Source organism: Pavona decussata, unplaced genomic scaffold (assembly GCF_977016875.1).
Source record: "Pavona decussata unplaced genomic scaffold, jaPavDecu1.1 SCAFFOLD_145, whole genome shotgun sequence".
Classification (NCBI taxonomy): domain Eukaryota; kingdom Metazoa; phylum Cnidaria; class Anthozoa; order Scleractinia; family Agariciidae; genus Pavona; species Pavona decussata.
This window is the reverse complement of record NW_028145558.1, coordinates 1,373,578-1,388,939: the sequence shown is the minus strand read 5'-3', so window position 1 is coordinate 1,388,939 and position 15,362 is coordinate 1,373,578. Positions and strand designations below refer to the sequence as shown.

General features: G+C 35.5%; 2 protein-coding genes across 2 annotated transcripts in view; one reads left to right on the top strand and one right to left on the bottom strand.

Moving 5' to 3' along the window:
* The window catches only part of LOC146466354 (uncharacterized), a 233,511-nt gene that overhangs the window by 28,302 nt on the left and 189,847 nt on the right, over positions 1-15,362 (bottom strand). Inside the window, exons 2-4 of the mRNA XM_085127466.1 lie at positions 13,015-13,250; positions 12,332-12,400; positions 11,863-11,968 (exon numbers count right to left, since the gene is read on the bottom strand). Of these exons, the coding sequence (XP_084983592.1) occupies positions 11,863-11,968; positions 12,332-12,400; positions 13,015-13,074 (235 nt within the window). The 5' untranslated portion in view covers positions 13,075-13,250. The remainder of the gene's footprint in view (positions 1-11,862; positions 11,969-12,331; positions 12,401-13,014; positions 13,251-15,362) is intronic.
* LOC146466363 (uncharacterized) overlaps positions 14,003-15,362 on the top strand; it is a 29,160-nt gene continuing 27,800 nt past the window's right edge. Inside the window, exon 1 of the mRNA XM_085127461.1 lies at positions 14,003-14,056. The gene's annotated coding sequence lies outside the window, so the exon portion shown is untranslated. The remainder of the gene's footprint in view (positions 14,057-15,362) is intronic.

The following is a 15,362-nucleotide window of genomic DNA, read 5'->3' as shown; positions in this document are numbered from 1 at the left end:
AAAGTCGAAACTAATTATAATTGTCAACTCTTGGCTTCCCATTTTGAAATATTTCGATTTATGCAAATTGCAAAGTGTTTGGAAATCGCAGCCAGCTGAGAAGCTCAGTGTGAAGTGTCGTTCTGAATATTTTCCTATGATGAAAATCTTATTAAAAAATCTTTTTAAAATAAATCATTCGCCTTTAGCGCTAAGATAGTCTCAAAGAATTCCAGACTATCTTTTGATTCACCGCTATTCGTGCGCCATTCTGTGATATCCAGTAAGGAGTTGAATTTATGCAGTTGAGTGCCAAAAGATTCTAAGGTGAAAGAATTTTTTCCAGAAAAATTAGGAAGATTGTAAGACTAACGAAAGAAACACATTCAAAATGCAACCATTAACTAAAAGAATTGTATGTGTTCAGTTCCTGCTGCACTTGAGTAGTCTTGGAGCTCGATTTTTCGAAATGATAATTCGGACGAAATGAAAGCTTTCATTAAGTCACATTTTTTTTTACTTTTGTTTGATTTCCAAACAAAAAAAATACCATGGAAACGAAATCACGTGATACTATGTTTGAAGGAATCCTATTATGTCGCTACAATTAGCATAGAAATAAACCACAATACCTCAAATTATACTCATGCATTAGCAACACTATATATTTCAGAACATTATTTCACCGTTTCCAAGTGTATCTAGATTATATTAACTTCCCACAAGTTGGTGTTGACTATTTTTTGCATCACGCCACATTATTTTTTTTTTGTCATGGATGATTGGAAAAAAACAAACGACGTTTAAGAATTAAGATTTTGACACTTGCTTTTCCGTTTTTTTTTTTTTTTTGGGGGGGGGGGGGGGTTCCACCCTCCCTCCATCACTTGGCAAGTACAAAAGCTATGACATTGACACTTCTAGGACAGCATGGCCACAAATGTTTCCTTTGAGGTCCGTAATGCGAAGTGCTGGCGTCATATAACGTGGTTATTATGTCATGATTATGTCAGATGGCGTCAACTTGGATCCGCCATCTTGGATTTCTGGATTTTGAAGAGTGATCGAAACCAATAAAACCAATAAAACCAATAAAACCATGAAACCAAAAATTATGAAAATGAAAGTGATTTTTCTTCGTTTTAAAAAGGGGTTTTCTATCACTAAAAAAAACTGCCTGCCATGGTAACATCAAAGTCAATCAACTGACAACATCAAATGTTTTCGAGATAAATTTCTGACAAAGTCCAGAAGTTTCAGAGCTCAAATATTAAGAAAATCATTTAGTTTCAATGTTGCCGCGGGCAGACTCCCCCTCCCGGTCTAGATAGGTTTAAGTTGGTGGTCAAGAAAAGTTTGAGTCAAAACTGAGGAACAAAAATAGTTTTGAAGAGTCTTCATCGATTGGCAATTAAACTCGAATCAAAGTTCAAGGTAAACCTACGATTAACTCAATCGGGCTTTGAACAACTTTGCCTTGATTCTTTCTTTGAAAGCAGTTAAGAGTCATAATTATAATTAATCAATACTTGTTTAAATCGCATGAAATATAACGAAAAATGATGAAGAAAACAAAATAGAAAACAAGTAGAACTTGCGAAAAAAAATTTTCAATTTTTTTCGCATAGTTTTTCTTTAGGTAGCACCAATATTGATTTTTAAAACTTATTTCCCGTGCTTGTAAGTATGAGTTTAAGTTCAAGACAATTTAATTCTTAGTACCTTTCACGTTGTTTTCTTCGTAGCTTTCACTTTTTGTTGTTTTTGCCTATTTAAAAAAAGAAAAAAAGAAAGAAATGTCTTGATTAAAACATTGTACAGAAAACATGAACATTAGCTGAGAAATTTGCTCAAAAATAAAAAAAAAAAAAGGAAAATCGACGGACTGCATCGGGGCCCTCGGAAGTTACTTAAATTTAACGACGGCAGAGATAAGGCCGTCGTACATCTGTTCAAGGCGTAAGCTTTACCACAAGGCCACCATGACATTGTTAGAAGAAGAATGTTCAAAATTCGCTAGAAATAGGTTGCGATGTTCATGTTTTATCAATGGTCGTGAGGCCTTTGTATCGTAACCAATCACAACATAGGTCGTGCACGCGTGCAAAGTATGCGAAAAAGACAAACAAATTTACAAGTGAAAAACAATACTCGCGGTAAAAATTCATCGAAGGATTATTTTTACAACAAACTTTCAGCGAAATATCTCGGTTTCGTTTTATTTCACACTGAAGAATACTCAGTGTTTTAAGTTAATTGTAAAAGGAAGGAAGGCCACCTTGACATTGCTTAAAATTAGCCAGAAATAGGTTGTAATTAACCCTCATGTTTTATTAATGAGGTCGTGTCGCCTTTTCTCGTAACCAATGACAACATAGGTTGTGCGTACGTGCAAATTATGTAAAAAGGACAAATAAGTTAACAAGTTGAAAAACAGCACTCGCGGCAAAAATGTAACGCAGGGTAATTTAACAACAAACTTTCAGCGAAATATCTCGGTTCCATTTCATTTCACACTAAAGAATACTCAGTGTTTTTGAAGTTAATTGGTTAAGGAAGGAAGGCCACCTTGACATTGCTTGAAAAAGAAAGCTCAAAATTCGCTAGAAATAGGTTGTGAGGCTATTGATTATTAATGAGGTCTTGTCGCCTTTATTTCGTAACCAATAACAGCATAGGTCGTGCACACGTGCATATTATGTAAAAAAAAAAACGACAAATAAGTTTACAAGTGGAAAAACAACACTCGCGCCAAAAATTCATCGCAGAGTAATTTTTATAATAAACCTTCAGCAAAATATTTCGTGTTTCAAGTCAATTGTATAGGTTTCTCGAGCAGTTTTAAATGAAACTGTAAAATCTATGAGCTATTCTATGCAAACGGTCTTGATTAGTTCAGTGTGCTTGTTATTCACAGCGTGCAAAACAAGGAAATTTCAAATATCTGTAAATTTGTAACCGTTGATTAGAAAACCGTACTTTTTCGCAAAGGCGACTATTCTTGGTTTTCACATGACGTCATAAAAAACTGAAATTCACAACTAAACACAATTTTGGGTTTTTATCTTCATCACATATAAGAAAATATAAATTTCCATCGGCTTGCTTGTTTTCAGCAGGATAGCATTCTGTGTTTTGAAAATAGAGCGGTTTGAATTTTAGATTTTTGCGCAGTGCGTGACAGAAGGATCAGCTGCTCTAAACATGTCACGTACATGAAAACATCGATTCACCTCGTGTTTTTTTTAGGTCTGATCAGCTAACATGTAATAGAAGCGTTAATGTCAATGTGTGAAAGTTCAGTAGGGAGACGAAAGGCTTTGAAATAGCCAAGGTAAACTCCAGATGTTTTTGCTGGTTTCCGGCCGCCGTGTTGGTGCCCATCAGACGGGGCACCAACATGGCGTCCCATACTAAACTCTCTAATTTTCCGTGGTACATTTTCTCGAATAACTCGATTAGGAGATATCGCACAGCCCTGTGGCTTTCACACGTTGTTTATGTATCACTCTTCTACAACATATGAATTTCTTGACTTTATCTATTGAATGGTTGAGGATTTTATTTTTTCACTTGCGTGACGATGTGTGAGGTGAAAACCACCTATAATTTATGTGGCACTATAAAGTGGCTTAACTGGATCAAGGAAATTGCAATAAAGTACTCAATTAAATTTTACCGTTCCGGAAATAGTTACCGGCAAGGTACGCATATTTCATACTTTTCTGAAACCTTTCATAAGGCTTATTATAGATGCTGTTTGTGGTGTTACATGAAATTAATGTCAAGTTCCTTTTCTTTTAGCTGTCAATCTCAAGTTGGACAAAAACACAAAATGAAGAACAAATCAACTCCGCAAGCTTGAAAGAATATGCAAGAAAGCAGGACAAGAGAAAGACTGAACATTGCTGAAATTAGTAAGCACATTTCAGGTAGAAAATGTAGTAGTTTCGCGAGCTCTTGTACTAAAGAGAAAGTTCCATTATAAGAGTTGCTCGAATAATCACAAATTTAAGAAAAAACTCTAAGGGTCGGTAAGCATTCAAACAAAATATAAGATTTCAACAAATGTCAACCAAAAACAGTCTTTAAAAAAATCTCGTTTTGCTGATTAGAAACATTACTTTTTACGACAATTGGAACTGAACAATTGCAAGTCTTTGAATTCTACAATCTAAACAAAAACACCAAGGGACGATAACAAATTCCAACAATCCGATTCAAACCGAATATACGATTTCATCAGATGTCCACCCAAAACAGTTTTAAATAAAATTTTGCTGATCAGAAACGTTAGCTTTTATTACAATTTGAAGTAAACTAGTCTTTGAATTCTAGAATATATGACATTTCTTTTATGATGGAACTTCTTGTTTCAAGTGATCGTAATTTCAACGAAACATTCGCGATTCTTTTATGAGTGCACGATCCAAAATTTAACGGCAGAAGACCCGGTTGTGAAAAGAACGGGCATCTTTATCCAATGGATAAATCCTCTCCAGCTGATAAAATGTATTCCAACCAATACCTTTTATCTTCTGGACAGCGACGGATCCCCTGGATAAATTTATCCGCTCTTTGAACAACTGGGGCGAGCCTGATTTATCTTTCAGTGAATTTAAAACTAAATAATTATCAATTAAACACCAAAAGTTGTAATCTTGAAATTCATACAAATGCTTGAATAAATGAAATTACCCACGTTCTTGAAAACAATTATATTTTTTTGGCAGCTAATCCAGACACATAATGTAAATACAAAAAGAAGAGAGAGTATTGTATCGTGCACTCATATTTTTTCAATTTCGCTAAGGTTTTGGTTCTTTAACTTTTTTTCTAGTCATAGACATGTTAGTAATCTTTCCGTCGTTTCGAAACTGGCTGAAGCATTTCGTGAAATGCAGTGTTTGTATTGGAAGTCGACAGCAGGCATTTGGCAAACTCAGAAATTTTTGTGACCGTTCATTTTCTATACAAATACTGTATTTCACGCCATGTTTTCAATCTACTTCGAAATAGCTGAAAAATTGCAAACTTGCCTTAACTGTAATTCGACTCTAAGAAATTTCGAACACTTTTTGTTAACAAAAACTTAGCATTTAGAAAATAACCAATTTACGCCGTTTTTCGGAAACATTTCAAAGCCAAAAAAACTTAGTTTTACTTAGTAAATCGTTTCACAATATTTTTTGTCAAAAAAGTAGTTTATTTACTTTTTATCGTCTGGTTTACATTTTTGATTACTTTGTATATGAAATGGTTTAAGTAGCAATTACTTATATAGTTAATTAGTTAAAATAACTTGTAATTAATATCAATTAGTCAATAAAACAATTGAAAACATAATGATTTTATTGTTCAACTTGATTTGTCTTGTATTCATTACAATAACAACAAATGAAAAAAATCGCGCTTTTAAAGGGGCCTGGTAACTAGTCATTTTGTGTAGTCATGTGTAGGAGAGGTTGCCGAGAAAGAAAAAAAATTCTGGGCTTTTAACACGGGTCCAGCAAAAAGCCAAAATACAACTTTGCTATCACGGGCAAAACCGTGTAAAACCTGCACGAATTTTCCCCGCCATAAGACTTAGTTTTTTTTTTGACTCAATACTAGAACACCCCCATCAAAAGCACAGCGCTCTTTTTCTGAGCAAACGCAAAAATGTCTAAAAAAGAGCCTACAAAATGACTAGTTATTAGGCCCCCTTTAAAAGCGCGTTTTTCATTTTTTTCTATTCAATAACCCATATGTAGGCGAAAATTTTTCCCGCCAAAAGACTTAGTATATTTTTGACTCGCCTCTTTGCTGTTTCTAGCAACTGCTTACATTTCTTGAGCAAAACAGCTGAATATTTTTTTTTTCATTTTAATTAGCACAATTAGACTTCTCTTTCTTACGATTTTTACACCAAAAAGTATTCCATATTTCAATTTGAAAAAATCTTGAAAACGCGCTTTCTTGGGGCTAGGATAAAAAATTGTAAGGTGGATGGACACCGGTTTCCAACACCTTTCAGTACTTATACTTTGACAAATCAATACTAGCAATATAAGTTGATACAATAATAAAGGTATCAAACAAATGCTTAATTATTGCTAAATAAGTCATAGTAATTTTTTTGACATCATAAGTTATCATAGATGCGGAAACTGTTTGAAATACCCATAATTTTAGATTTAAGTGGTTATAACTCAAAAACGAGTAAAACGACCTCAATTTTGTTATTGCAGAACTATGATCAGCATGTTCAGATACAACGTTTTAAAAAAATAAATATTTTAGGAAAGAGTAAAGAGCCACCTTAACTTTTCGAAAAGTTAAGATGGCTCTTAACCCCTTCCAGTATTTTATTTTTAAACTGCAAACCTTTGTATCTGAACATGCTGATCACAGTTCGATAGTAGGAACCGGGATCATCGTGCTTGCTTTTGAGATATAACCACTTAAAGCTAAAATTAAGGGTGTTTTTGAAACGACACAGCGTTGCTATGTTAATCTATCTTGTCAAGAAAATGACTATAACTTATTCGCCAAAGATTGGGCATTTGTTTGATACCATTATTGTTTCATCAACTGATGAAGAGTAGTAGTATTGAACCCTTAAAGTATAAGTGCTGGTAAGTGATACAAGCCGGTACCAGCCACCTTAAGAGCTCAGTCAACAAAGCAAGGTTTAGCTTATCCAGGAATTAAAGTCAATTCAAAATCTAGTCGCTAAAAATCTATTAAAAAAAAAAATCTGTCATGAACTTTCGCTAATGTTGATTTGTCACCAAAAACTACTTAACCGTAAAATATTTTAAAAAATCCGTCAGAAATAAAACCTTGCTTATTTGATTAAATTCAATCCTGGATAAATGCTAATTTGCTTTAAATTAACCGAACCCCTTACTTAAACTATTATTAAGGATCTTGCAACCACGACGGCAACGGGCAACGAGAAACATCAATGGAAATTTACGGTACTAATTCTTGATAATTTCAACTCTCTCAAAGAACTGAATTAGTAGGAACAGTGTACAAATGAAATAAAATAATGAAAAATTAACCGTCATGTCCTCACGTTCTACGCAGAATCTTGAATTTGCTTATTTCACATTGCTCAGTTTTGCATTAGACGGCAAAGAAGTGTGTCGAATGTACTACGCGCGCACAAAGTGATTTTCCTCGCCTATTAGATCCATTGTTTTGTGGCGTTGCCATTGCCTTCGTCGTTGCTTAAGTTCCCTTTTTTTATTGGTGAAGTCGGATCAAAGCTTTAAACCCAAGAGACAAGACCACGAGGTGAATGATATAGGTTTCTTATGGACACAGTCTTTTCTCGAAAAAGCATCCTCATTCCAAGTAACGCACATATAATCAAGGAAATGAAGAACGGATCATTAAGGAGGCTCGCAGCGGTTTTTCTGGACTAAGGGGGGAAGTTTTGAAAATACAATCTCGCATACATGATAAACTTCGATCTCCTGTATACGGCATCATCATTTCAACCTATGATAAGAGTTAATTTTCTCATCGGTTTCCAAGCAACAGCTATTACCTTAGCAACGGTAGCACATAGCCTCTCATTTTAAACATTGTGAATTATCTCGAATCTAGTCAGACACTTTATGACAAAACTTCAGGGATTTAAGGTGGCGGAACACAGTTTTCCAGTATACAGGTGTTGGTAAACATTATTTGAAAACTACGTAGTTCTGAGTACTCGAAATTAGCATGGTGCAAGATTAACTAAGAAGGAATAAATTTTGATACTTCTTGTTGAGCAAGGTGGCGTTGCCATGGCAACACAGCAAGCTATTAACCGTCCAAAAATAACGATTTTCCTTAATTTTTAGAAAATGCACTCGTTAGATTTTTTTCATTTTTTGTATCCAGAAAAACTCACAAAATACTGACATAGTGACGCTGCTTTCATGTAATTTTAACAGAGAGATCTCCTGTAAATGTTGTTTTTGCACTTTAATGTTTTTTGGAGATACCCTCTGTTAGATTTTGTTTTTTGTTTGTAGGTGAATTACACTTTTAAGGAACTACTGTTGTGTCAAATTTTACAAAATTCTAACGAGCGGTTCCTTAGAAAAAGGGTTTTTTCCATTAAAATAACCAGTCACAATTTTTTGGTCAAATGCGCATGCGTGGCTTTAAATTAGTTTTCTCAGCAAAGAAGAAAAGCCTGCAAAAAGGCTTAGCACTTCGCGAACTCACTTTCTTTGTTCGGTGATAAATGAAGAAGGATTTACAGATGAAAAACTGAGTTATTTTAAGAGCAAAACTCACCTTTGTGATCCATTTAGTATAAAACCGAGGGATCGATAGTATTTGCTTACCACAACCCTAGCGTGCGCTCAATAGCATCAGAAACAGAATCTGTAGAGCGCGTGCAAACCGTGTTCGGCCACCTTAAACTACTCAATCTAGACAACTTGTAGGCGAAATTAGAAACAAGTCTGTTAGAGCGTTTTCAAGTAAATAATGAGTCAATTTTTACGGGGTGATTTTGTTTATTGCCGCATTTTTCACCAATATCTCTGGCAAAATAAAAATTGTTACTTTGTCTTTTCTGTTAAAAGGTCTTTCCTCATAACAAAACCATTCAAATGTATATTGAGCTTCATGGGTGTCTCCGATTTTAAGATATTTATGTTTGAAAACAGTTAAAATAAAGCGCAAATGAATGAAAAAGTTCCTACTTTGCATAAATTGAGACATCTTTAAAATGCCTCTACAGATTTTTCTGTTAAATTACAAGCGGTTAGAATAAGAATTCTTTTCGACATTCGGGTACGTTTTAGGCTCAAGAACCGAAACCGGTGTGAGATAAGAAGATTGAATCCTGGGCAAGTTGCAGTCGTCATTCGCTTTCTTCGAACAAGAGTTTCATTTTAATTGCCCCGGTCTATTTCACAGCTATTAACGTGCTTTGAATATTTTATCATAATGTGAAGTCGTGCAAAAGGTAAAATTTACAATGGAAGACTTGAGAAGCAGAAGCATATATTTATGTAAATTTTACCTCATGCACGACTTCACGTAAAGTGCCTGACTAGATTTCGAGATAATCGATAATGTTTAAAATGAGAGGCTATGCGCTACCGTTGCTATGGTAATAGTTGTTCTGTTCTGTTTCACTGTCACTTTTTGCTCCCTGTCTGTGTTGTTTATGTATCTGTTACGTTTTCAGTAGTTTTGCTATAACCAGTAGCAAAATGGTCCATACACCTACCACAATCAGAAGCTTTCCTAGACAATACACTCTCTTACAAAAAATAAACTTTCCACTGCAATGTTGGCCCTCCACTTCCAGACACGTCCAAGACATTGAAAATTTATGGGTATCCTGATTCTTTTACAAACGCTTGTAACTTTCTTCTGTAAAAGTTGTCGGGATTTTCAGGTTTTTATCATTTATTTCTCAGAATCGTTCTGTCCTGATCTTTGACTTGCTTGCAGTTAGCCATGTTGTCCGTCACGAATCTTAGCCTGGTCATTAACCCAGTCGGTCTTTATCGGCGTTATTCCTGTCGTTTATGTCCCGCTTCTCGGTTTTTTTTTTTTTTTTCATCGTTCTCTGTTTTTATGACATTCAAGTCTCATTCCTATTCTATTTTGCTCGTATCTTTCGTTCCAAATTTGTCTCGCGTCTCAAAATTTAGTTATACTACTATTCCCTAACAACTTTGAAATGTTGCACAAAGTTGTTTTCTTTATTCCTTCCCCCTCCCCCATGTTTGTTTGTCACATTTGCCTTGTTTTACACCCCATCCCCCCGTTCTTTCAAAGTGTCATGTTTTGTTCTTCTCTACAGTTTTGTTCCCATATTACTGCCACGTTTTTGTTCATTTTTCTGTAGTGCTACCGTCGTTATCCGTGCCTTTTTTAGCCACACGGTATTATTTTTTCTTCCATCCTGATCGCTGTTCTTTCTCGTTACTTTTGTATTTGTTTTTGCGGCATGTTAGGTTCTTACTTTCTTTAGTTTTGTTCCTGTTTTTCCTATCGCGCTTTTCTGATGTTTCTATAGAAGTTCACATTCTCCTCTTGTGATGTCTTGTCGTTGTTTCTCTAAAGTTTTTAAACTGAGAGTTTCTGTTATGTTGTGTTCTTATTTTTGGTAGTTTTGGTAGTTATTTTGCCATGTTAGATTCCTTTTTCTTTAACTTTGTTTCTAGAAGTTTACATTCGCCTTTTGTCATATGTTGTATTGTTTCTTCGAGGTTTTTAACAGAGTTTCTGTCATGTTGTGTTCATGTTTTGTTCTTACTTCTTTTTAGACGTGCTCTATTTTTTCTGTCATCTTATTTGGGACATATAAGTCTCAGTCCTTTTCAATGTTACTGTCATCTTTCCTGCCACATTTGTCGGTTTTTCTTATTGCGTTTTCCTCTAGTTTGTTAATATCGGTTCTCTGTTATTTTGCTATCGTTTTTCTGATGTCTTCTCCGTCCTATTTCTCATGTTCCGAGGTTTATCCGTTATTTCTCCCGCACTCTGTCGTACCAGTTTGCTCTTGTTTCTGGTTAATCAGTCATCGTTTCGGTCTAGTCTTTTTCTTGATTTTGTCGAGGACATAATTTTTTCGTCGTTCGCTTTGCCATTACCCCCCTGTCTCTATGGGTTTCCTCTTTTCTGTAATTTGCCTGTCATCAATGATCATTTTTTTCTCGGCAGTTCTGCTATCGCAAACTTCTTGCTCATCGCACAATGAGCAAGAATGAACCATAGCGAAAATAAAAGGCATCATGTTGACTATCAATAACGTTACATCTATCGCGAAATATCTTCTTATAAAAAGGTATGATTGGGCTCTAACTTTAATCGGAGCCGGACAGAACTTGCTCTTTAACTGATAGCTAAGAATTTTTTTTTTCTTTCAATGATAGGACTTGTCGCATGAATTTTGCCTGAATGCTACGTTACCCTTTTACTCCAGGTTTGAGTCTGAGGATGAACTATGGAAGTTCATATGACCGAATGTTAAAAAATAAAAGCTACTGAGCAGTACTTTCCTGTGATACTGTTTGTTATGCTGTACAGGTGGTTGTAATTTTTTAATTATTTGGATGAAATCCTAAAGTGTGACTATTCAAATGAAAGTTACTGAGTAATACTTTTCTATTGTGTTGTTTATTATGCTGTACAAGGTGGTTCTTACTTTAGAGTCCGTGTATGAAATCCTAAAGTGTGACTATTCAAATAAAAGTTACTGAGCAATACTTTTCTGTGGTGTTTTTTATGCTTGTATTAGGTGGTTTTAACTTTTCAGTCTGCGAATGAAATCCTAAAGTGCGACTATTCATGTGAAAATGTTTGAGCAGTACGTTCCGTTCATGAAGTCCGAGGATAAAATCCTAAAGTGTAGCAGGAGTCTACCTGAATCGATGGAAAATTATTCTAATGATTCCAACTTTTGCGGATGTGGATGAAATCCTAAAGTGCAACTTTCAAATCAAATCTGTGGAGTTGTAATTCTCTTTGTTTTCTCCCGCAGTGAAGAGGTAATTTTAAGGCTGAGAAATATATTGAATTTTACCTAATATCCTAAAATTGAGTATAAGCTCACTCAGTCAGACCTTCTTATAACTTAAACTATGGAGACCATGGCCTAAGTGTTCAAAGCGCGATCGTGCTAATCCAGAATAAGTTCCAATTCTAAATTCGGTTTTCAAAGTTTCCTCTATTTCATTTTTGGAATCAGTGATTAATCTTCAACTAAAACATAAATTGGGAATTGTACAACGCTATTTTTTTGTTCAGATTGAAATACTTCATCTAACCTTTTTTGGCAAGTGAAGCCAGAGCCATAACCTGGATGAACTTCTAATGCGAGCTTTGAACAATTGTACCATCCATTAAATAAGCTAAAAGTTTCAACAATTAAACCTCGGTTCCAACTGATTCCTGCAGTCCTCCATTCGCTTTCTGCAGTCCAGTCCGCTCTGTTTACTGATATTGTTGTTGTCCCTTGACTTGAAAATAAAACTTGCAACTAAAATCCAAGACAGGAAACGTCTATTAATAAACCTACTCTTATCAACGTAGATGTTCTAAAAAAAAAATAACGACCTTGCAATTGATAGCAAGGCATTCCCTGCTAGGGTTACCCTCAATAATTAATGGCGTCTCTCTCTCTCTCATAAGCACGGTGAAAATTTCGTTTAGGTATTAAATAGCACTGGCAAAAAGTTCCAGTTTTTTTTCTGGCGTCACAATGTTGACAGGAATAAAATTACATGTATAAACTCTGGCTAAAACTTCTAACAGTTGATTACAGAAATATATATGGAGAAATTTGATTCTGAGCACTCCGCAAGGGAGAGGGTAATTATAATGTCTCACCTTTTTAATAGACCTTCATCGCGAGGTTGCGTCTCTGTTTAGCCTTATCAAGTTCCAGATTGAGCCATTCTGTGCGTGGTATCTGCATGGAAGGAGACAATAGCCGCATGAGTATATGTTTACTCTACAACCCCCTTCCTACTGGTAAATCACTTTTCCTCTTATTCATTTTGATTCTGTGATATGATTGAGCGAGGAGGGGAGGTGTGGGAGGGTAGGGGTGGAAAGAGTTTTATCAAAAAGGCTCTGCTATTTATTTTTTAAATGAAAATATGGTTAAAAAGTAATATAGTAATTCAAGAAAATCTATAAGCTTCCTCGCGTGTACACAAAATTTTTCCGAAGAGAGGAATTCCCGATACAAAGAAGACTACTCTTTGCACAAAGAACCAGCATGAATACAGTTTGAGTCGCAAAATTTATAGATGATAGATGTATAGGGCTGTGCGAAAAACTTGCCGGGTTTAAACCTGGGACACCATAGCTTCCAATGCAACGGGAAGTGGAAGTAGCAATTATACCGTCTATCCCGATAGCCATGACATGCTCAGAACTTGATACAAAAGGTCGGTTTCTAAACCCACAGTCTTAGACACAACACTATATACGTACTCCACGTTTCAGAAAATAAAATTCTTACTCTTTTAAATAAAGCCCTACGCGAGGAAAATAAGAAAAGCGATCTCGAATAAATACCTTTAGAATCTTGAATTCTTCCACGTTGAATGGTCTGGCACGCCGTCGGTTTCCGGCCATCAATTCAAGACAGCTTCAAGCTTAACGTGAAGGAAGTTTGTAATCGCAGTATGGGCGATGCTCCATGAAATAAACCGTAAGTTTAACACCAGTGTTTTGAAACATTTTGTCGAGGGAAAACTGTAAGGACGGAGTAAGGTTTTACCATTGTCCGTCTTGATTTCAAGTTCCTCGTGCTGGTGAGAGGTGAGAGAAAAAAGGTGAATAATTTAGTACTAATTTAAAATTCAGATGTAGACTACCTCGATTTGAACTCGCTCAATAGGCCATTTTCATGATGGCGTCATTTGACTACAACTACCAGAATTCATTTCGTTTTCCTTTTAAAATTCAAATTTTGTAGTCCCAGTGGACAGCAAAGAACAATGGCTCTAATTAGCACGAGAAAACAAAAAACTGAAGGATTCTGGCAGTTGTAGTCAAATGACGCCATAGTGAAAATGTCATATTCTTTCCCCTTTCAGATGCGTGAAATGCGTGGGAATTGACTGGGCAAAATATGAAAAATTAATTACTGGGTAAACGTTTCGGGAACGCAGAGAAATAATAAATAAAGAAATAAATAAATAGATAAATAAATAACAAATAAAAAAGGACGGGGTAAAGATTTCTTATACATCAGGAAAACTAATAACAATTTAACAAACCGCGGATTTTCCACCGAATGATTTCACTTTCGTCTTGATCAGCTCAAAAATTAGCAAAGACACTCGGACAGACAATAATTATAGCCTTGCGTGCAGACCTCCGCTATATTTCCTTTGCTTAAAACACACAATCGCACATGTTTAGTCGACAGGTTTTTATCTGTCAATGGAAAGCCGCCCTAGGATTATGCCGCGAGTAATTCGTGGCAATAGCCAATCAGAGTTGATTCTTCTGGCCTTACCTTTACTTTAGGAAACGAATGATAATTTTAGTGTCGCCAGTTAAAGGCAGTTTTGGAGCCAAGTTGGCATTATTCACGTTATCAAGAAACGAGGTGAGTAGCGATACTTTATTATAACCCAGTCAGGTGGTAAAAATGGTTTCTCTCGGAAATATATCACGCTTTTTAAGGGTAGGGTTTGCCGATCATTTCATAAACTCCAATTAAGTTTTTTGTGAGCGTCGTTTCCTGGTGAATATGCTGTTGGGTTGTTGTAAGGCTGAAACATTCAAACAAACCCGGCACGAAGTTAATATTTGTGTTTCTCTGTTAACATTTCAGTAATGTTTAAGTCCACGAAGACCACTGTTAGTAAGAAAGATGATCTACTAAAGACAATCTGTCATTTGAGAGGCGAGTTACATATAAATACCACGAATAAGAAGCGACGAATTCAAACTGACTTGTCGAATCAAACGTGTCGGATTTGCTCAAATAATGAAATATACAGAAATATGTAGTACTGTAGTCTTCGTGTCGCGATTTTGAAACAAAGGATTATTTTCCTTCTGAACGCGAGTCGAACAAATGACGTTCTACATAATGGTCGGTCGCTAACCACTGAGCTACAGGGTAAGGGGAAAGCTGGGTCAATTTTAAGGAAGAAAAGAATAATTTTTAGAAAAGTAATTCGTTTATCTAATAAGTTAAGTCAGTTCTTTAACCGCATGAAAAAAAAACCGAGGGAATAAAACAAATTATGAGGCAACGTTCCTCTTTATTAATGCAGATGGCTAGATGACAAAAAAGTTAACAAACGGCAAACGTATGGTTTTAGCTCAATTTTTAAACAACGTTAGTTAAGCACCTGTCATTTTTAATAGTTGCTTGTTTATACTTTAGACACCTTTTGAGGAATTTTGGTGTGCCTCGATTGATAGTTGTCCAGTTAAGTTAATTCAGGCAATTTATCTTTTGAATATAAATACCCAACAATGCTCAGAAAGATTTGGTCTGTATACCTGGCACACTTCCTAAATAGTTATTTGTATTTCTATCTGTTTACTGTTGATTAACAACTCATTCTCGTCTCGTTTAGAGAAAAAAAAAACAAATTTTCAACGCCAAATGTCGAGTAAGCGATGATTTGCACGAATTTCGATGTCCTCGCGATCAAAACCTACAAATTGATGAAGGATAAAAACAACTAAAGAAATTAGACAACCAATCAGATTCTTGCTTTCATGGGTACAGCTGATGTTTTAGCACAAAAATAACATCGTTTTAATACGTTGGATAAAGATTGTCAAGTAATAATATCTCATTCTCGTCTAGTTTAGAGGAAAAAAAAAACAAATCTTCCACGCCGAATATCAAGTGAGCGATGATTTGCGCGAACTTCGATCTCCTGGCGATCAAA